The 23,589-nt window shown below is 51.8% G+C and overlaps 1 protein-coding gene across 1 annotated transcript in view; it reads right to left on the bottom strand.

The window, feature by feature from the left end:
* Positions 1 to 23,589, bottom strand: part of LOC144608095 (kazrin-like) — a 199,160-nt gene that overhangs the window by 14,866 nt on the left and 160,705 nt on the right. The window contains exons 11-12 of the mRNA XM_078425421.1: positions 4,474 to 4,679; positions 458 to 576 (exon numbers count right to left, since the gene is read on the bottom strand). Of these exons, the coding sequence (XP_078281547.1) occupies positions 458 to 576; positions 4,474 to 4,679 (325 nt within the window). The remainder of the gene's footprint in view (positions 1 to 457; positions 577 to 4,473; positions 4,680 to 23,589) is intronic.

The raw sequence follows: 23,589 nt of genomic DNA on the forward strand, positions 1-23,589 counted from the left end.
GCAGGGATCGCTGGTCGGCGCGGACTTGGTGGGCCGAAGGGCCTGTTTCCACGCTGTATCTCTAAACTAAACTAAACTAAAACGTTCACTGGATGAATTTGAAAGAGAGTTAGATAGAGCTCTAGGGGCTAGCGGAATCAAGGGATATGGGGAGAAGGCAGGCACGGGTTACTGATAATAGACAATATACAATAGGTGCAGGAGGAGGCCATTCGGCCCTTCGAGCCAGCACCGCCATTCAATGTGATCATGGCTGATCATCCTCAATCAGTACCCCGTTCCTGCCTTCTCCCCATACCCCCTGACTGATTGTGGATGATCAGCCATGATCACAGTGAATGGCGGTGCTGGCTCGAAGGGCCGAGTGGCCTCCTCCTGCACCTATTGCCTATGTTTGTATAAACTGACGGGGAGACGGTGGGTGAGGTCTGGTCTCGGGGGGGGGGTCTGTGCTCACCCCTTCCCTCCCTCGGCCTCACGGTAGTCCTCGATGGCCAGCCTCAGTTTCCTCCGGTGCATCGAGCTGTTCACCCCCAGTCCCAGCTCCAGGTCCTCGTTGTTCAGGCTCAGCAGCACCTGTGGTGGAAATCAGAGAACGCTGCGGGAAACGGTGACCAGCGACCACAGGCCGTGCCCAGCCCAGCCCAGCCCGTGCCCAGCCCAGCCCAGCCCAGCCCAGCCCGCGCCCAGCCCAGCCCAGCCCAGCCCAGCCCGCGCCCAGCCCAGCCCAGCCCGCGCCCAGCCCAGCCCGCGCCCAGCACAGCCCAGCCCGCGCCCAGCCCGTGCCCAGCCCAGCCCAGCCCGCGCCCAGCCCGCGCCCAGCCCAGCCCAGCCCGCGCCCAGCCCAGACCGCGCCCAGCCCAGCACCAGCCCAGCCCAGCCCAGCCCAGCCCAGCCCGCGCCCAACCCAACCCAGCCCGCGCCCAGCCCAGCCCAGCCCGCGCCCAGCCCGCGCCCAGCCCAGCCCAGCCCGCGCCCAGCCCAGCCCAGCCCGTGCCCAGCCCAGCCCGCGCCCAACCCAACCCAGCCCGCGCCCAGCCCAGCCCAGCCCAGCCCAGCCCGCGCCCAGCCCAGCCCAGCCCGCGCCCAGCCCAGCCCAGCCCGTGCCCAGCCCAGCCCGCGCCCAGCCCAGCCCGCGCCCAGCCCGCGCCCAGCCCAGCCCAGCCCGCGCCCAACCCAACCCAGCCCGCGCCCAGCCCAGCCCAGCCCGTGCCCAGCCCAGCCCAGCCCGTGCCCAGCCCAGCCCGCGCCCAGCCCAGCCCAGCCCGCGCCCAGCCCAGCCCAGCCCGCGCCCAGCCCAGCCCAGCCCGCGCCCAGCCCAGCCCAGCCCAGCCCGCGCCCAGCCCAGCCCAGCCCGCGCCCAGCCCAGCCCAGCCCAGCCCAGCCCGTGCCCAGCCCAGCCCAGCCCACGCCCAGCCCGAGCAGTGCAGCAAAACAAACTGCAGACGCTGGTTTAAATCGAAGGAAGACCGCAAAGTGCTGGAGTTACTCAGCGGGTCGGGCAGCGTCTCTGGAGAGAAGGAATGGGGGGCGTTTCGGGTCGAGACCCTTCTTCAGACTGATGTCAGGGGAGGGGGTAGGGACTCCTGCTCCACCAATGGCGGCCGCCTGAGCTGTGAGGCGGGTCGCTACACAACCTCCGTTAGACGAACACACTCTGTTAGCCCACACGGTCCCGGCCGACAGCGGCCCCCGGGCCTAATACGGGACAAGGGCGGTCCCGTATGGGACAAACCAATGTAGCCCTAAATACGGGATGTCCCGGCTGATACGGGACAGTTGGCAACCTTAGTCATGGGCCAACCAACATCCTTACTGTTTCCTCCCCAGAGAACGAGCTGTTGGAGGACGTGGCTGAGGAAGGGACTATCTGAACATTTATGAAACATGTGGAAAGGTGCACAGATAGGACTAGTGTTGATGGATCAACCTGGCTGGCGTGGGCAAGTTGGGCCTGTTTCATAAGGTAGTAAGGTCATAAGGGTGGCACAGTGGAGCAGCGGTAGAGTTGCTGCCTTACAGCGAATGCAGCGCCGGAGACTCAGGTTCGATCCTGACTACGGGCGCCGTCTGTACGGAGTTTGTACGTTCTCCCCGTGACCTGTGTGGGTTTTCTCCGAGATCTTCGGTTTCCTCCCACACTCCAAAGACGTACAGGTATGTAGGTTAATTGACTGGGTAATATGTAAACATTGTCCCTCGTGTGTGTAGGATAGTGTTAATGTGCGGGGATCGCTGGGCGGCGCGGACCCGGTGGGCCGAAGGGCCTGTTTCCGCGCTGTATCTCTAAATCTAAATCTAAAAAAAAATGAATTCAGGAGCAGAATTAGGCCATTCGGCCCATCGCTTCCACTCCGCCATTCAATCATGGCTGACCCCTGCCTGCTAATCCCATTATCCTGCCTTCTCCCCATAATCCTTGACACCCGTTCTAATCAGGAATTTGTCTGTCTCTGCCTTAAATATCCACTGACTTGGCCTCCACAGCCATCTGTGGCAATGAGTTGCACAGATTCTCCACCCCTCCTCTCCTCTCCTCATTATCCCTGAGTGTTTCCACGCCCGTCCGCTCCATCAGAACAAGGGGTCACAGTTTAAGGATAAGGGGGAAGTCTTTTAGGACTGAGATGAGACCGTTTTTTTTCACACAGAGAGTGGTGAGTCTGTGGAATTCTCTGCCACAGAAGGTAGTTGAGGCCAGTTCATTGGCTATATTTAAGAGGGAGTTAGATGTGGCCCTTGAGGCTAAAGGGATCAGGGGGTATGGAGAGAAGGCAGGTACGGGATACTGAGTTGGATGATCAGCCATGATCATATTGAATGGCGGTGCAGGCTCGAAGGGCCGAATGGCCTACTCCTGCACCTATTTTCTATGTTTCTATCACTCCGTGACCATATACTTTGTTCTAGATTCCAGCATCTGAAGTCTCTTGTCTTTGAAATTTTATTCTTATCCCTTCGAAAGTTTTAAAAAAAAAGAAAACCTTCCAGGATTAGAATCTCTTAAATGTTCTTGTCACTAATCTGTATAAAGGCTGGTTTGAAGAAGCGGGGTGTTAATTTTCATGCATAATGTGGGATTGCCAGACATAATGAGGGAGTAAGATACTGCTGCATCAGCAATCCTTAGGGTGCTGGCAATGTCCTCTGATCTCTCTCTGTCTGATTACACAGGGCTTATACTTTGGAAATGCAAACACAATCAGCAGAAACTCTCCCGACCAGTGCAGTCTGTCAAAGTAGACTAAAACTACATTTGTTTAGTTTAGAGGCACAGCACAGAAACAGGCCCTTCGGCCCACCCTGTCCGCGCCGCCCAGCGATCCCCGTGCACTAACACGACCCTAACACTAACACACACCAGGGACAATTTTTATATTTATATATCGAAGCCAATTAACCTACAAACCAGCACGTCTTTGGAGTGTGGGAGGAAACCGGAGATCTGGGAGAAAACCCAGGCAGGTCACGGGGAGAACGTACAAACTCCGTACAGACAGCGCCCGTAGTCGGGGTCGAACCCGGGTCTCCGGCGCTGTGAGGCAGCAGCTCTACCCGCTGCGCCACCGTGCCGACCAACTACCTCAATCATCCTCAACTCCACCGGCAAAAGAAGAACGGTCTAATTCTGCTCCTAGAACATGAGCATTGCAAGCTTCCCTCTCAGTCATAGAGTGATACATTGTGGATACAGGCCCTTCGGCCCAACTTGCCCACACGGGCTACACTAGCCCCACCTGCCAGCATTTGGTCCATATCCTTCCAAACCTGTCCTATCCATGTACCTGTCCAATTGCTTCTTAAAGAGAGAGTTTCGGACAGTTGGCAGCGGACGGTTCAACAGCCCCGACCGCGGGCGAACAACGAGGAAGATGCTTGAACTTTATTACCTTCCATCACAGTGAGGAATGTGGAATCCGCTGTGGTGGGTGTCTATGTTACATTTTACTTTATGTGTCTGTGTGTCTTGTTGCTTTTCACTTAGTATGGCGACTCAAATTTCACTGCACCTTAATTGGTACATGTGACAATAAATTGATCTTGAAATCTTGAACGTTGGGATAGTCCCAGCCTCAACTACCTCCTCTGGCAGCTCGTTCCATACACCCACCACCCTCTGTGTGAAAAAGTTACCCCTCAGATTCCTATTGAATCTTTTCCCCTTCACCTTAAACCTGTGTGCTCTGGTCCCCGATTCCCCTGCTCTGGGCATCCATGTGCATGTACGTGTGAGGTGTGGGTCTTGAACCCGTGTGCTCTGGGCATCCGTGTGCATGTACGTGTGAGGGGTGGGTGCTGGCGGGGCGGGGTTGGCGGCTGCACGTGTGAGGTGTGGGTCCTGAACCCATGTGCTCTGGGCATCCGTGTGCGTGTACGTGTGTGGTGTGGGTCTTAAACCCATGTGCTCTGGGCATCCGTGTGCGTGTACGTGTGAGGTGTGGGTCCTGGCGGGGCGGGCGGCCGTTCTCTTACCCGTCCACTCTTGACGTTCTCGGTGCAGGACCGGATGTACATGGGCATGGCCATGACCACCTCCAGCCAGGCCTGCACTGTGCCCGCCTTCCACTGGGACATGGGCGTGTTCCTGGCCAAGTCCACCTGCTGCAGCCGGTCCAGGTGCTCATCCCCCTCGGACAGAGTCAGGCTCAGGTGTGTGGGGCTCGACACACTGCCACAATCTGCAGTCAACACAAACCGCTCGCATCAGCAGCTCACTCCGCAAACCTTTACACCTTTCTTCATGACTTCACCGCAAAATATTGTCCTCAGGATTTTTTTCAGGTGCCCCGTTCTCCACAGATGCTGCCTGACCCGCTGAGTTACTCCAGCACTCTGTGAAACGTCACCTGTCCATGTTCTCCACAGATGCTGCCTGACCCGCTGAGTTACTCCAGCACTCTGTGTCCATCTTCAGTGCCGATTGGCTGCCTACAGATAGACACAAAACGCTGGAGTAACTCAGCGGGTCAGGCAGCATCTCGGGAGAGAAGGAATGGGTGACGTTTCGGGTCGAGACCCTTCTTCATACTCATGCAGTCTGAGGAAGGGTCTCGACCCGAAACGTCACCCATTCCTTCTCTCCAGAGATGCTGCCTGACCCGCTGAGTTACTCCAGCATTGTGCGTCTATCTTCAGTGTAAACCAGCGTCTGCTGTTCCTTCCCATACAGACAGCGGCCTGCCTTAGGAAAGTCATCGTGGTTCAACACAAGGGTAGCAGGGGGAGTCTGGTCGGCTGATTAATGCACCACCCCCCACAGCCAGTGGTCTAGGCTGCCCAGACCATCGCAGAGTGAGCGGAGGGCCCGGGATTGGCCCCATTTACTGATACTCCAAGTTTAGTTTAGAGATACAGCGCGGAAACAGGCCCTTCGGCCCACCGAGTCCACGCCGACCAGCGATCCCCGCACACTGACACTATCCCACACACACTGGGGACAATTTACACTTACACCAAGCCAATTCACCTACAAACCTGCGCGTCTTTGGAGTGTGGGAAGGAACCGAAGATCTCGGAGAAAACCCACGCAGGTCACGGGGAGAACGTACAAACTCCGTACAGACGGCGCCCGTAGTCGGGATGGAACCCGGGTCTCTGGCGCCGTGAGGCAGCAGCTCCACCCGCTGCGCCACCGTGCCGCACCTGTGAGCAAAGGGGATGAGGGAGTGGATCCTGGAGGCCCTGTGAACCTGGAGATTTACAACTGTGTTGGGCACCAACACGAGCGCTGGAGATAACACACGTCACGTGGACCAGAGTTACACGCCTGCTACACACAACAGGAGCAAATGTGGACAACGTAAGAATAAAAGGACGTACCTTTAGAATGAAGATGAGGAGGAACTTCATTAGTCAGAGGGTGGTGAATCTGTGGGATTCATTGCCACAGACGGCTGTGGAGACGAGGGTTGCCAACTGTCCCGTATTAGCACGACATCCCGTGTTTTGGGCTGAATGGGTTTGTCCCGTACGGGACCGCCCTTGTCCCGTATTAGGCCCGCGGGCCGATGTCGGTCGGGACAGTGTAGGCCCGGACACTGTAGGCCCGGACGCTGTAGGCCCGGACAGTGTAGGCACGAACAGTGTAGGCCCGGACACTGTAGGCCCGGACAGTGTAGGCCCGAACAGTGTAGGCCCGGACACTATAGGCCCGGACGCTGTAGGCCCGGACAGTGTAGGCACGAACAGTGTAGGCCCGGACACTGTAGGCCCGGACACAGTAGGCCCGGACAGTCTAGGCTAACGGAGTGTGTTCGGGTAGCGGGGCTGAGTGTGTTCGCCTAACGGAGGTTGCGTAGCAACCCGCCTCCCGGCCCGGGCGGCCGCCATTGGTGGAGCGGGAGCACGTGGCCGCTGGCTGGGTGAGGTCTCGTGGGGCGCGGGGCGGTGACGTCACCTTGTCCCGTGTTCGGGAGTGAGATAGTTGGCAACCACTAGTGGAGACCAAGTCAACGGATATTTGTAAGGCGGTGATTGCCAGATTGTTGATTAGTGCGGGTGTCAGGGGTTGTGGGGAGAAGGCAGGAGAATGGTCTCATTTCTTCCAAACCCAAGAGCGGACAGGCCCAGAATACTTAATCTCTCCTCATCCAACCTGTCATTCCAGGAGCCAGTCTTGACTGCACGTTATCCCTGCATCAGCATGGAATCCCCACACGCTCACCACATTCCAGCTGCCGTCTCGCCAGGGCTCCACATGGATGTATCAAGCACTCCAGTACAACTGCTGAACCCTATGATTTACGGACAAGGGACTCGCGGGACTTTAGAAAGATGAGGGGTGAGGACCTCATTGAAACTTTCAAAAGGAGGTTCACAAGAATTATCCCAGCATAGGAGCAAAGAGGTTCTTCTGCAGTTGTACAGGGCCCTGGTGAGACCACATCTGGAGTATTGTGTACAGCTTTGGTCTCCTAATTTGAGGAGGGACATCCTTGTAATTGAGGCAGTGCAGCGTAGGTTCACGAGATTGATCCCTGGGATGGCGGGACTGTCATATGAGGAAAGATTGAAAAGACTAGGCTTGTATTCACTGGAGTTTAGAAGGATGAGAGAGGATCTTATAGAAACATATAAAATTATAAAAGGACTGGACAAGTTAGATGCAGGAAAAATGTTCCCAATGTTGGGGGAGTCCAGAACCAGGAGCCACACACAGTCTAAGAGTAAAGGGGAGGCCATTTAAAACTCAGGTGAGAAGAAACTTTTTCACCCAGAGTTGTGAATTTGTGGATTTCTCTGCCACAGAGGGCAGTGGAGGCCGAATCACTGGATGAATTTAAGAGAGAGTTAGATAGAGCTCTAGGGGCTAGTGGAATCAAGGGATATGGGGAGAAGGCAGGCACGGGTTACTGATTGTGGATGATCAGCCATGATCACAATGAGTGGTGGTGCTGGCTCGAAGGGCCGAATGGCCTCCTCCTGCACCTATTATCTATGTTTCTATGAATGAGTGGGTTGATATATGATGAGCGTTTGTCAGCACTGGGCCTGTACTCGCTGGAGTTTAGAAGAATGAGAGGGGGGACCTCATTGAAACGTACAGAATAGAGAAAGGCTTGGATAGAGTGGATGTGGAGAGGATGTTTCCACCAGTGGGAGAGTCTAGGACCAGAGGGCACAGCCTCAGAATTAAAGGATGTACCTTTAGGAAGGAGATGAGGAGGAATTTCTTTAGTCAGAGGGTGGTGAATCTGTGGAATTCATTGCCTCAGACGCCTGTGGAGGCCAAGTCAGTGGGTATTTTTAAGGCAGAGATAGATTCTTGATTAGTGCGGGTGTCAGGGGTTGTGGGGAGAATGGGGTTAGGAGGGGGAGATGATCAGCCCCGATTGAATGGCAGAGTAGACTCGATGGGCCGAATGGCCTAATTCTGCCGCTGGAAGTTATGAGGTTACAGAGGGGTGATGTGTAATTCCGTGTTGTTCTTACTCACGGTGGTATTGCCAATATCCTACGCTGTGATTGAACTTTGAGTGCAGCAGTTATCAGTATCCTAAACATATATTATTCATGCTTTAATTAAATTTTTTATTTGAAATCTTATGACAGTCAACCTGGCTTCAAATGATAATCCTTAAATCGTTCCTTTTCCCACAGAATAGCTCCGATCCATCAACGTAACCACTGTTTCTACATAATCGTTTCTCAGTGACTGCCGATGGAAGATGTATTTCCACAAGAATGAGACATCCATTAAATAAACCGCATGTCCACTTGGATTGCGATCACTACAGTTGTGAGAGTAACGGTCTTCAGAGAATTTATTTTTCTTTCGGTTTGGTTTAGTGATACAGCGCGGAAACAGCCCACCGAGTCCGCGCCGACCAGCGATGGGTGACGTTTCGGGTCGGAAGAAGGGTCTCGACCCGAAACGTCACCCATTCCTTCTCTCCACAGATGCTGCCCGACCCGCTGAGTTACTCCAGCATCTTGTGTCTGTCCACTCTGGACCAGTGTCGTTGTGTTATTGATGGGTATCTCACCCTCACCTCGTTCTCCCTCCTTGTCCTACGTCCGGTGTGGGCTGTCTACCGAGACGGACACTCTGATGGGTCGGGCAGCATCTCGGGAGAGAAGGAATGGGTGACGTTTCGGGTTTAGACCCTCCTTCCGACCCGAAACGTCGCCCATTCCTTCTCTCCCAGGGATGCTGCCTGTCCTGTTGAGTTACTCCAGCTTTTTGTGCCTGTCTTGTTTACACCAGCATCTGCAGTTCTTTCCTACACATCTGCAGTTCCTCCCCACACTAGCATCGTGGTCTGGATCTCCAGTGTGCAGGCTGGTACACAGTCTGTGCTCTGGGCCTCGGGGCAGTGGTCAATCACAGACATCTGCTGACCAGATGCTGTCGGCACTCTTGTTTATTGAAGAGCCCTCCTCTGATAGCTGTTCATCGGCACCAATCCCAGGAAGGTCTTGCTCCGTATAAATTGTTCCCCAAACTCCCGATGGCAAAATGTACTTAAGAAGCCACTGAGCGTCAAGTGTTTAATGATGAAAGTCCGCAGGCCGTGGCAGAATGGGGAACTGGGATCATGGCAACAGGCAACGGTTATTTGGAAAATATATCGCAGTGGTGGTGCTAGTGGTTGCCAACTTCCTCACTCCCAAATACAGGACAAGGTGACGTCACCGCCCCGCGTCCCACGTGACCTCACCCACAGCCAGCGGCCACTTGCTCCTGCTCCACCAATGGCGGCCGCCCGGGCCGGGAGGCGACCTCCGTTAGGCGAACACACTCCGTTAGCCTACACTGTCCCGGCCGACAGCGGCCCTCAGGCCTAATACGGGACAAGGGCGGTCCCATACGGTACAAACCAGTTTAGCCCAAAATACGGGATGTCCCGGCTAATACGGGACAGTTGGTGACCGTAGGTGGCGCAGCGGTAGAGTTGCTGCCACACAGCGCCGGAGACCCGGGTTCGATCCTGACCACGGGCGCTGTCTGTATGGAGTTTGCACGTTCTCCCCGTGACCTGCGTGGGTTTTCTCCGGGTGCTCCGGTTTCCTCCCACACTCCAAAGACGCACAGGTCTGTAGGTTAATTGGCTTCGGTAAATTGTAAATTGTCCTTAGTGCGTAGGGATGATCGCTGGTGATCACGGACGCGGTAGGCCGAAGGACCTGCTTCCACACAGTATCTCAAGATTAAAGTATCTCACGTCTAAAGATTAACAACAACAGCAAAGTGCTGTAGACAAGGAAATAAAGGCAGAGGATGCTGCAAATCTTCAGTGGGCCAGGCAGCATCTCTGGAGAAAGAAACAAAGATAATGGTTCCCATCTTTAGTATAAGAAAATAACTGCAGCTGCTGGTACAAATCGAAGGTATTTATCCACAAAATGCTGGAGTAACTCAGCAGGTCAGGCAGCATCTCAGGAGAGAAGGAATGGGTGACGTTTCGGATCGAGACCCTTCTTCAGAATGATGTCAGGGGGGCGGGACAAAGGGAGGATATAGGTGGAGACAGGAAGATAGAGGGAGAACTGGGAAGGAGGAGGGGAAGAGAGGGACAGGGGAACTATCTAAAGTTGGAGAAGTCGATGTTCATACCACTGGGCTGCAAGCTGCCCAGGCGAAATATGAGGTGCTGTTCCTCCAATTTCCGGTGGGCCTCACTATGGCACTGGAGGAGGCCCATGACAGAAAGGTCAGACTGGGAATGGGAGGGGGAGTTGAAGTGCTCGGCCACCGGGAGATCAGATTGGTTAACGCGGACCGAGCGCAGGTGTTGAGCGAAGCGATCGCCGAGCCTGCGCTTGGTTTCGCCGATGTAAATAAGTTGACATCTGGAGCAGTGGATGCAATACATCTTAGTGTAGTTTAGAGATACCGCGCGTAAACAGGCCCCTCGGCCCACGCCAACCAGCGATCCCCGCACACTAACACTATCCTACACACGCACGAGAGGGACAATTTACATTTATACCCAGCCAAATAACCTACATACCTGCACGTCTTTGGAGAATGGGAGGAAATTGGAGCAACCGGGGAAAATCCCACCCAGGTCACGGGGAGAACGTACAAACTCCGTACAGACAGCACCCGTAGTCAGGATGGAACCCGGGTCTCCGGCGCGATGAGGCAGCAGCTCTACCCGCTGCACCACCGTGCCGGCCCGATACTGACGAATAACTCTGATGAACCATCGATGATCTGGAATGTCAGCGTCTCTATCTCTGGAGTGAGCTTGGTGCGCTGCCGATTGAACAGACTTTATCCTGGTTTTATTTCAACAGCGAATCCTGGAATGACGTCGAGATCGGTAAGTCTGCCGTTGCACTTGTGGACAGGTACATAGAAACATAGACAATAGGTGCAGGAGGAGGCCATTTGGCCCTTCGAGCCAGCACCGCCATTCAATGTGATCACGGCTGATCATCCACAATCAGTAACCCGTGCCTGCCTTCTCCCCATATCCCTTGATTCCACTAGCCCCTAGAGCTCTATCTAACTCTCTTTTAAATTCATCCAGTGAATTGGCCTCTACCAAAGATACTAGAGGAGCAAGATGGTCCACTCCGTTGAAATCGCCTACACTGAAGTGTAGCACGCAAAGGAGTGGAACGTCCACCATTTTAGTAAGCAAAACCCGCCTCTCGCAGTGTAATCAGTGTTTTGGGGGGACAGTATGTGTGATGATACCATTAAAATGCAGAATATATCTCATCCATCAACTCACAGATTTTATGTTATTTTTCTTTCTAAATGCTTCTGCAAGTTTCTGCCGACTAAAATGGCGCCGTGTCCAACAACGGTTTTTAGGGTTGAGTGGTCTATCTTGCTCCTCTAGTATCTTTGGCCTCCAATGCCCTCTGTGGCAGAGAATTCCACAAATTCACAACTCTCTGGGTGAAAAGGTTTCTTCTCACCTCAGTTTTAAATGGCCTCCCCTTTATTCTTAGACTGCCTGTGTGGCCCCTGGTTCTGGACCCCCCCCCCCAAACATTGGGAACATTTTTCCTGCATCTAGTTCGTCCAGTCCTTTTGTAATTTTACACGCCTTTATAAGAGCCCCTCTCATCTTTTCTCTCCAGTGAATACAAGCCCAGTCTTTCCAATCTTTCCTCACATGACAGTCCCACCATCCTGGGGATTAACCTACGCTGCACTGCCTTAATAGCAAGGATGTCCTTCCTCAAATTAGGAGACCAAAACTGCACACAATACTCCAGATGGGGTCTCACCAGGGCCCTGTACAACTGCAGAAGGACCTCTTCACTCCTATACTCAAATCCTCTCGTTATGAAGGTCAAAATGCCATTCGCTTTCTTCACTGCCTGCTGTACCTGCACGCTTACTTTCAGTGACTGGTGTACAAGGACACCAAGGTCTTGATTCTTCTCACCTCAGTTTTAAATGGCCTCCCCTTTATTCCCCTGTTTCTGGACCCCCCCCCCCCCCAAACATTGGGAACATTTCTCCTGCTTCTAGCTCGTCCAGTCCTTTTATAATTTTATACGTCTCTGCGAGATCTAGTTGTATACGTTCAGATGGCACTTCACAGCCGGATAGACACAGACTTACCCGGCCTTAGTTGCGACCTGCCTCACCTCACACGGCGACAGTCCCGACAACAGGGTGGGGGGTGGGTTAGATGCAATGAGACGTGATGTGGGGTGGTTGTGAAAGACTCCCCTCAGGCACACACGCACGCACACACACACACACACACACTGTGGTTATTAGTGCAGAGGAGACGTGAAAGAACAGTGGACAGGAACACGGCACAATGCAAGGAAAGCAGAAGGGCACTTGGGCAAGGTGGAGTGTGTTACCTTTTGCAAAAAAAAACCCAGCTCTCCCAGTTCAACAAGAACGAATTGTCAACATTTCCATCGGCCAATTCTTTTAATTGACTTTAATTTTTCAAAAAGGTTTTTTGTTGTTGTTGTTGTGGACGTGGGAAGTCCCAACAACAGGACGTCCGCTGTGTTGAGCAGCACCAGTGACCCTGAACGAGCAAGTTCCATCGCAACCTTCAGCAGCGGTCTAAAGGTTTAGTCACAAGTATTATCTAAATGGTGTCAAGTTAGGAACAGGGGACGTACAACGTGATCTGGGTGTCCTAGTGCATCAGTCACTGAAAGGAAGCATGCAGGTACAGCAGGCAGTGAAGAAAGCCAATGGAATGTTGGCCTTCATAACAAGAGGAGTTGAGTATAGGAGCAAAGAGGTCCTTCTGCAGTTGTACAGGGCCCTAGTGAGACCGCACCTGGAGTACTGTTTGCAGTTTTGGTCTCCAAATTTGAGGAAGGATATTCTTGCGATTGAGGGCGTGCAGCGTAGGTTCACTAGGTTAATTCCCGGAATGGCGGGACTGTCATATGTTGAAAGACTGGAGCGACTAGGCTTGTATATACTGGAATTTAGAAGGATGAGAGGGGATCTTATCGAAACATATAAGATTATTAAGGGGTTGGACACGTTAGAGGCAGGAAACATGTCCCCAATGTTGGGGAAGTCCAGAACCAGGGGCCACAGTTTAAGAATAAGGGGTAGGCCATTTAGAACGGAGATGAGGAAAAACTTTTTCAGTCAGAGAGTTGTGAATCTGTGGAATTCTCTGCCTCAGAAGGCAGTGGAGGCCAATTCTCTGAATGCATTCAAGAGAGAGCTGGATAGAGCTCTTAAGGATAGCGGAGTCAGGGGGTATGGGGAGAAGGCAGGAACTGGGTACTGATTGTGGATGATCAGCCATGATCACATTGAATGGCGGTGCTGGCTCGAAGGGCCGAATGGCCTCCTCCTGCACCTATTGTCTATTTGGGAGTGAGGAAGCTGGCGACCCTACTGATACGGGACGAGGGCGGTCCCGTAAGGGACAAACTAATTTAACCCAAAATACGGGATGTCCCGGCTAATACGGGACAGTTGGCAACCCTCGTCACAAGGGCCCAGGGCAATGTCCTGGTGGGGTTGCTCCTGGGCCTGGCCAAGCTGGCCATCCATGAGACTGATGCAGCCTGAAGAAGGGTCTCGACCCGAAACGTCGCCCATTCCTTCTCTCCAGAGATGCTGCCTGTCCCGCTGAGTTGCTCCAGCATTGTGTATCCATCTGTAGGCAGCCGATTGATCTTCATATGCTCAGTGTGCACACTCTGGAAGGCTAGGATCTGCTTTGATGCCTCATTTTCACACATTACACTTCCTTATCTCAGTGTCTTCCTCCCCGACTCTCAGTCTGAAGAAGGGTCCCAACCCGAAACGTCACCCATTCCTTCTCTCCACAGATGCTGCCTGACCTGCTGAGTTACTCCAGCACTCTGTGAAACGTCACCTATCCATGTTCTCCACAGATGCTGCCTGACCCGCTGAGTTACTCCAGCATTTTGTGTCTGTCTTCAGGAATCCTCAGATCTTTTATTTCAATGCCAGTAATTTAGAAACTATGGGGCCTGGATCTTTGCAGGAATTAAACCGGGTTGGAACAAAGGCAATCGACACAGTGCGTTTATTAGTCTGACGTATTTGTCCCAGTTCAGTTTAGTTTATTGTCACGTGTACCGAGGTACAGTGAAAAGCTTTTTGTTGCGTGTTCACCAGCCAGTGGAAAGACTGTACATGATTACAATCGAGCCGTCTACAGTGTACAGATACATGACAAGGGAATAACGTTCATGGATCAAACTCGTGATCTCTGATGTTGCAGGTCCAAGCAGAGTTGCTCCAAAGATTGTGAGGGTTGTCAAAAGAAGCATCTATCTGAGTGACCCATCTCACTGGCGAGCGATCTCCCCGTACATCAGCACTATCCAACACACCAGGGATAGTTCACAATTGTTACCAAAGCCAATTAAAGAACAAACATGCACGTCTTTGGAGTGTGGGAGGAAACCGGAGCGCCTGGAGAAAACCCACACAGGTCGCGGGGAGAACGTGCAAACTCCGTAGACAGCGCCCGTAGTCGGGATGGAACCCGGGTCTCTGGCGCTGATGAGGCGGCAACTCTACCGCTGCGCCATCTTGTCTGGAGAGAAGAAATGGGTGACGTTTCGGGTCGAGGCCCTTCTTCAGACTGACGTCAGGGGAGGGGGTGGGGCATCCGTCCCGGCCCCTCCCCTGACGTCAGTCGGAAGAAGGGTCTCGACTCTCGACCCGAAGGGCGGCACGGTGGCGCAGCGGTAGAGTTGCTGCCTTACAGCGAATGCAGCGCCAGAGACTCATGTTTGATCCTGACTACGGGCGCCATCTGTACGGAGTTTGAACGTTCTCCCCGCGACCTGCGTGGGTTTTCTCCGGGTGCTCCGGTTTCCTCCCAAACTCCAAAGACGTGCAGGTATGTAGGTTAATTGGCTGGGCAAATGTAAAAAAAAAAAAAAAAAATTGTCCCTAGTGTGTGTAGGATAGTGATAGTGTTAGTGTGCGGGGATCGCTGGGCGGCGCCGACCCGGTGGGCCGAAGGGCCTGTTTCCGCGCTGTATCTCTAAATCTAAAAAAACGTCACCCATTCCTTCTCTCCAGAGATGCTGCCTGACCCGCTGAGTTACTCCAGCATTTTGTGTCTGTAATTAAGGCTTTGTTTGTTGTGCTTGGCTCAGGCGGGTGTGGCTGGTACTCCTGGTATGATCAGGACCCCAGCAACAAGCTGTTAACAAACAGCACCTGCGTTATGAGTTTGTTTGAATAATCGCATCACGGCCGCCACTGTCGGCTGCTGGGCTGGCCGGCTGGGGACCTCAGCTGGGCAGGCGTGTGGCATCTGTCTCACAGGTACCAGCGACTCAGTGCCAGTGGCCGCCGAGGCTACATGTGTGGACTCGTGCAGTGCTCATGTACGCCCAGGCTGTCTTAACCCACAACTACGTTCAGTACCTGTGCTGCTTTGACTCAGTGCTTAGTTTACTCTACCTTAGTTTAGTTTAGAGATACAGTGAGGGAATGGGCCCTTCGGCCCACCGAGTCCATGCTAACCCGCGATCCCCCGCACACCAACACTATCCGACACACACCAGGGACAAGTTTTACATTTACCAAGCCAATTAACCTACAAACCTATGGGAGGAAACCGAATAGGTCGGAGAAAACCCACGTGGTCACGGGGAGAACGTACAAACTCCGTACAGACAGCACTCGTTGCTGGGATCGAACCCGGGTCCCTGGCGCTGTAAGGCAGCAACTCTACCGCTGCGCCACCGTTCCGTCTGTTCCCTTGTACCTTTTCATATCTCTCCTTCCCCTCTCCCCTGCCTCTCAGTCTGAAGAAGAGTCTCGACCACAAACGTCACCCGTTCCTTCTCTCCAGAGATGCTGCCTGTCCCGCTGAGTTACTCCAGCATTTTGTGTCTATCTTCTTTGTACACTGTGGACGGCTTGACTGTAATCATGTACTGTCTTTCCGCTGACTGGATAACGCGCAGCAAAAGCTTTTCACTGTACCTCAGTACACGTGACAATAAACTAAACTCGACTAAACTGTGAGCCTTTCCCTGTGCTATTCTGAACGTGGACAAGTCGAATCCAACTCCTGAGGCAACCTTAAACAAGAATCAATATCCGTTTACAACAGGTCAAGTACTCTCACAGATTGAAGAGTCCATCTTTAATCAGGGACTTTATATTAGGTGTGGGGTGAGGAAGATCTAAGATCTTACATCTTTCTCAATATATCAAAGGCCTGTTCTGCAATGTTAATGAACTTGGATATCACGACCAACCGTTAGCCTAGCAGAACCTTGTAATGCTGCCCTTGGGACTTGGAATAAACACAGCCTGCATCAGAACGTGCAGCTAATTGGTACAAATGTTCAAATCAGCCACTCCAGTCAACGACCGTCAGTCTGGGCCTTGACCTTCAGCTTTGAGCAAATAAACAGATGAACGCACTTGAAGCGGGTTTCTTAGTTTAGAGATACAGCGCGGAAACAGGCCCTTCCGTACCGACCAGCGATCCCCGCACATTAACACTATCCTACACACACTAGGGACAATTTTTTACATGTACCAAGCCAATTAACCTACAAACCTGCACGTCTTTGGAGTGTGGGAGGAAACCGAAGATCTCGGAGAAAACCCACGCAGGTCACGGGGAGAACGTACAAACTCCGTACAGACAGCACACGTAGTCGGGATCGAACCCGGGTCTCTGGTGCTGCATTCGCTGTAAGGCAGCAACTCTACCGCTGCGCCACCGTGCCGCATTCTCCTGGAGCATCTGTCTCGAGCCCAGTGAGCCGTCACTGCGGCCCGCACGTGATTGCCAGCACCCCACCGCTGCAGATAATCACATCGACACGTACCCCAGCTGCACCCTGCCTTGTACCCCAGCTTCACCCTGCCTTGTACCTCAGCTTCACCCTGCCTTGTACCCCAGCTTCACCCTGCCTTGTACCCCAGCTTCACCCTGCCTTGTACCCCAGCTTCACCCTGCCTTGTACCCCAGCTTCACCCTGCCTTGTACCCCAGCTTCACCCTGCCTTGTACCCCAGCTTCACCCTGCCTTGTACCCCAGCTTCACCCTGCCTTGTACCTCAGCTTCACCCTGCCTTATACCCCAGCTTCACCCTGCCTTGTACCCCAGCTTCACCCTGCCTTGTACCCCAGCTTCACCCTGCCTTGTACCCCAGCTTCACCCTGCCTTGTACCCCAGCTTCACCCTGCCTTGTACCCCAGCTTCACCCTGCCTTGTACCACAGCTTCACCCTGCCTTGTACCTCGGGGCCCATCTACAACATGTCAGCCGGCATGGCCAGAGCCCCGAGACTTGAACACGGAACCACATCACACTGGCGGCACGGTGGCGCAGCGGGTAGCATTGCTGCCTCACGGCGCCAGGGACCCGGGTTCAATCCTGACCACGGGTGCTGTGTGCGCGGAGTTTGTACGTTCATCCTGTGACATGCGTGGGTTTTCTCCGGGTGCTCCGGTTTCCTCCCACACCCCAAAGCCGTACAGGTTTGTAGGTTAATTGGCTTTGGCCAAATTGTAGGGTGGTGTTAGTGTACGGGGATCGCTGGTCGACGCGGACTCGGTGGGCCGAAGAGTGAAAGGCCTGGATAGAGTGGATGTGGAGAGGATGTTCCCACTGCTGGGAGAGTCTAGGACAAGAGGGCACAGCCTCAGAATTAAAGGATATCCCTTTACGAAGGAGACGAGGAAGAATTTCTTTAGTCAGAGGGTGGTGAATCTGTGGAACTCATTGCCACAGACGGCTGTGGAGGCCAAGTCAGTGGGTATTTTTAAGGCAGAGATAGATTCTTGATCAGTGCGGGTGTCAGGGGTTATGGGGAGAAGGCAGGAGAATGGGGTTAGGAGGGAGAGATAGATCCGCCGTGATTGAATGGCGGAGTTGACTTGATGGGCCGAATGGCCTAATCCTGCTCCTAGAAGTTGTGAACTTAAATAAGTGCACATTCCTTGTATATGCACATACTTGGCAAATACACTTACTCATTTATTCATTCTATCAGAATCTCCAGTGTCTAGAGAATAGACAGCCCACAGCCCAATGCTGACTCACGCCAGAGTGTGGTGGTACCAATGGTAGACACAAAATGCTGGAGTAACTCAGCGGGTCAGACAGCATCTCTGGAGAGTAGGAATGGGTGACGTTTCGGGCCGAGACCCTTCTTCGGACCACAGCTGGAGATGCAGCTTAGGGTGGTAACTGCCATGTTACAGGGAAGTTGTGATTGCACTCCAGGATATGAAGGGAATCCATGAGGATGTTGCCAAGTTTGGAAAGTTTTAGGTATGAGGAAAGATTGGATAGACTGGGGCTGTTCCCCTTGGGACAAAGGTGTCACTGGTGAGGCTAACATTAGGTATATAAAATTATGCTGGCTCCAGACAGGGTAAATGGGGAGGTATGGCCTAATTCAATGCTGTGTAAGTCTGTGACTCTAACTCCTTGGCAGACAGGTCAAAAACAAAAGGACATCCATTTGAAGTGATTGTTTAGTTTCGTTTAGAGATACAGCGCAGAAACAAGCCCACCCAGTCCACGCCAACCAGCGATCCCCGCACACTAACCAGCCCACCCAGTCCTCGCCAACCAGCGATCCCCGCACACTAACCAGCCCACCCAGTCCACGCCAACCAGCGATCCCCGCACACTAACCAGCCCACCCAGTCCACGCCAACCAACGATGCCCGCACACTAACACTATCCAACACAATGGGGACAATTTGCAATCTTTGCCAAAGCTAATTAACCTACAAACCTCTACACATTTTATCAAACAGAATACTGGTACTATTTGGACATCAGAGGCTGAGAATCCCATTTTCCAACACTATGCTCCACCTATGATTAATTTAACAAGTGTCTTAAATTTGGGCTCAATGTACAAACGATTGAGGAACAGTTTATTCCCAGCTGTTATCAGGCAACTGAACCTAGAGAGCAGTGCTGAACTACTGTCTACCTCCTTGGAGACCCTCGGACTATCTTTGATCGGACTTCACTGGCTTTATCTTGCAGGAAACAGTATTCACATTATTCCCTTCATCATGTACCTGTACACTGTGGACGGCTCGATTGTAATCATGTACACTCTTTCCATTGACTTGTTAGCACGCAACAAAAGCTTTTCACTATCTACCTCACTGGAGACCCTCGGACTATCTTTGATCGGACTTTGCTGGCTTTCCCTTTGCACTAAACGTTATTCCCTTATCATGTATCTGTACGCTGTGAATGGCTCGATTGTAATCATGCATTGTCTTTCCGCTGACTGGTTAGCCCACAACAAAAGATCTTTTAGCACGCAACAAAAGATTTACACTGTACCTGTGACAATAAATAAATGAAATTAAAAAGCAAAGCTTTCCGCTATTTCTTCCATCGTGACCCTCCAGCCCCGATGAAGATTTCTACTGGGCCAGCACGCCCACGTTAGACAAGTCCATCAGATGGTTGCAATGGGCCTTTATAGCCAGCTGCAGCTGGGACCCTGAAAGTAACGGCAAAACCTGACAACCCTTGCTTCTGGACTCAGTGCGCCGTTTCCACGCATTCTGTACTTAATCGGGGATTGTACGTAATGTGTGGCAATAATCTTAGTGATCTGTGTGCAAAAATAAATAATCACTATATCTTGGTGCAGGTGAAGCTTGGATCAACTCAGCAGGACAGGCAGCATCTCTGGAGAAGAGGAATGGGTGACGTTTTGTGTCGAGATCCTGAAGAAGGGTCTTGATCCGAAACGTCGCCCCTTCCTTCTCTCCACAGATGCTGCCTGTCCCGCTGAGTTACTCCAGCATTTTCTGTCTTTGCTTTAAACCAGCGTCTGCAGCTCCTCTCTACAACATTCCTTTGAACCGTTGAACGTCTGGCGCCAAGGGCCCTAAATCCCAGAGCAAGGGAGTCGAGATACATCGACTGAAAAGGGAGTTAATTCCTGACAAAATCTTCCGGTGTTAAACTCTCTGAACTCCCCCCATGATTGCGACCTCTAGCCCCATACACCAAACCAGACAGAAGATGTGCCGTTTATTTTAAAATAGGTTTTATTTTAATCCACTTGTATTCGAAGCTACACTGCGAAGCTTCTCAGAGCATTCAGTGCGGGGAATAGAACAATTTCACTCTAAATATCCCCAGCATAAATCTTCTATTTAGTTTCTTAAATAAATCCATCATTTTCTTTCAGTATCGGTAGCATTATTTTACCTAATTTACAAATAAAAAGGACACCAAAATGGCGGGATTGCTTTTAAAAAGATGCCAAACTTACAAGAGATTTCAAAGTCCAGCCTATTGCTCGACACTATACAAACAAAACAAGAGTGGCAGAGAATACTACGGGGGCTTTAACAAGTTCATGTACATTCACTTCAAGATTATTTTCTTGGTGAGTTGGTTGATTGTGGATGGGATGACAGGTTGTTACTGTTTGGGGGGGAGGGGGGTGTGGGGAGGGGGGTGTGGGGAGGGAGGAGAGACGATGCCTTTCATTATAGCGAAGGCAAGCCTCACACGAAGGACAGGCCTCCATCACTCTTATCGACTGGCCGGCAGGAGTGGAATTGAAATAACTTGTAAGTTCGACAACATCTTAACAGGTATTACAAACCGTCTCCTTAGAAAATAAAACAGAAGACTTACAAAACGTCCAACACTCCATGCAAGTTAACTCCAGCAACTGGTCTTTCAACATGGTGTGGTCAACATTCCAATTCCCAGCTTCCTTTGCAGCGTGAGATGGGGGCGGGCGGGGGGGTGGGAGGGGGGTCGCACACACACACACACACACTTTCCTTCACCCCCACCCACCCACCCACCACATGCGATGGTCGTGTGTTAGTTTGACATTATTTGCAGTTTGACAATTTGTTAAAAGAGACCTTCACCCTTTGTCCTTAGCCCACAAATAAAGGCTCTTCGGAATAGTCGGCCTGCAAGTTTTGCGGTACAAATTTGTCATCTCAAATTTAATTTGTTCAAAAAAGCAATCTTTGCAGAGATGAAATGGCCCCTTCCTTTCTGGTGCTACACAGAACCAAACTGGGTCGCTCTAGATATGCTAACCGGAAAGCTTGTATTGCTAACGTTCCAATCAAAACTACAGCCGTCTTTAGCAGTGACGTGTGAAGGTCTTTGTAATCAGTCCCAAAGATACTAGAGGAACAAGATGGACCACTCCGTTGAAATTGCCTATACTGAAGTGTTTATTTCACAAAATGCTGGAACTCAGCGGGTCAGGCAGCATCTCAGGAGGAGGAATGGGTGACGTTTCGGGTCGAGACCCTTCTTCAGACTGATGTCAGGGGAGGGGGGGGGGGACAGAGATAGAGTGTAGTCGGAGACAGGAAGACTGGTGGGAGAACTGGGGAGGGGGAGGGGGGGGGAGAGAGGGGAAGCAGAGACTATCTGAAGTTATCGGACTATCTTTGATTGGACTTTGATTGGATTTACCTTGCACTAAACGTTGTTCCCTTGTCATGTATCTGTACACTGTGGATTGTAATCATGTGTTGTCTTTCCGCTGACTGGTTAGCGCGCAACAAAAGCTTTTCACTGTACCTCGGTACACGTGACAGTAAACTACACTGAGCTGTTCTGTTCATTGCACCACACCTGGGAGACGAGAAGTCTCGGTGAGTGAGTCTCCGGTGTAGTTTGTCAAGATGGCACCTGGGCAGATGGAGTTTGTATTGTCAGCATCGCACTCATTAGGCTGAACGTTCTCAAATTTATGCTAATGTGGTGTTTTAACAAAGTGCACAAGATATTAAGGGGAACTGTTAAAGAGTACATCCAAGGAAAAATATTTCTACAGATTTCATGGTGTTTCTCTGATCTTATTTTTTCACAATTTCTAGGGAAATCTAAAGCCAACAGAAAGGCCAAAATAAGGCCAGGAAATACCTTTAGTCATTGGGGTTATGGGGGTGAGGCAGGTGGATGGGGTTGGGAGGGAGAGATAGATCAGCCATGATTGAATGGCGGAGTAGACTAGATGGGCCGAGTGGCCTAATTCTGCTCCTATCACATGAACTTATCATGTCTTGTAAAGACGGCAAAATCTGCTTCATAAACAGGAGTCGATGTGAGTTCAATTGATCGTTTGAGATCAGACTTTGCCAGGTTTACGTTTGGGACTTCAGGAAGGGTCTCGGCCCGAAACGTCGCCCATTCGTTCCCCTGCACAGACGCTGCCTGTCCCGCTGAGTTACTCCAGCATTTTGTGTCCATCAAGCATATTAAGTTGAGGATGTGGGCTGACATTAAATTACAGATCAGCCATGATGCCAATGAATAGCAGAACAAACTGGAGGTATAATGGTCTGAAGAAGGGTCCGGAAGCCTGTCCTTTTTCTCCTCAGAGACGCTGCCTGGCCCGCTGGGTTACTCCGGCACTTTGTGTCCCTCTTTGGAGCAATACGGTGCCTGTTCTTGCCCCTTTGTTCCTAGACTGAGTTGGCCTTGACTCAGGTGGGTGTGGACAGACTGCATGCAATGAGACCTGTCGTTTGTGGATGGCAGCCTAGCTGAAGCCTGACTTACTGATCACACTGATTTGGGCCTCGACCCGAAACGTCACCCATTCCTTCTCTCCCGAGATGCTGCCCGACCCGCTGAGTTACCCCGGCACTCTGTGCCTGCCGAGCTGAAGGGAAGGTTCTAGATTTTGCACTGGATGTCAATACACGTCCTATCAGCACACTCGGTGCACAATCCCTGTAATTTTGCTGGGGGTTTTGTACCCAATTCCAATCGTTGGTGGACGTGGAATCGACCGGCCGTGTGAATAGGAAAGGTGGAACAAGGTCTCTTTGATTGAACCCTCTCTGCGTTTCAATCAGAACATGCTCAGCCCAGGAGAGAGGGAGTGGGGAGTGATGCAGTGACAACATTTTGTTTTTAGATTTAGTGATACAGCGCGGAAACAGGCCCTTCGGCCCACCAAGTCCGCGCCGCCCAGCGATCCCCGCACACTTACACTATCCTACATACACTAGGGACTATTTTTTTATTATAACATATTACCCAGTCAATTAACCTACATACCTGTACGTTATTGTCACCAACCCAGTCGCTGGTGATGATCGGGAAACTGATGGTAACCAGGAGGTATTTACTTCACAAAATGCTGGAGTAACTCAGCAGGTCAGGCAGCGTCTCAGGAGAGAAGGAATGGGTGACGTTTCGGGTCGAGACCCTTCTTCAGACTGAAGAAACGTCACCCGTTCCTTCTCTCCTGAGATGCTGCCTGACCCACTGAGTTACTCCAGCATTTTGTGAGGTAGATACCTTCGGTTTGTACCGGCGGCATCTGCAGTTATTTTCTCACCTAACCAGAGGAGGTAGTGGGAGGAAAGTGAAAACCGTGAGCAGGCCCCCGTTGAAGTGGGGAGGTTCGAATAAATAAATTGTCAAACTGATGGAGTACAACACAGTGTGGGACATGGGACGAACAAACTGGAGGAATCACCTTACAAAGAAGCACAAAGTGCAGAATTGCAATTATTTACAGATACAGCTGTTCCTTCAGAGTTCCAGCATCAGTAAATTAAAACACAGCTGTTTTTACTCCACAGATTCACAAGTGACGTTATCCACACAAAATTTATATATATATATAATATGTATATATATACACACATTAATTACAGAGTGTGCTGGACCAGACCCGGCACTC

Source organism: Rhinoraja longicauda, chromosome 30, assembly GCF_053455715.1.
Source record: "Rhinoraja longicauda isolate Sanriku21f chromosome 30, sRhiLon1.1, whole genome shotgun sequence".
In the NCBI taxonomy this organism is placed as follows: Eukaryota; Metazoa; Chordata; class Chondrichthyes; order Rajiformes; family Arhynchobatidae; genus Rhinoraja; species Rhinoraja longicauda.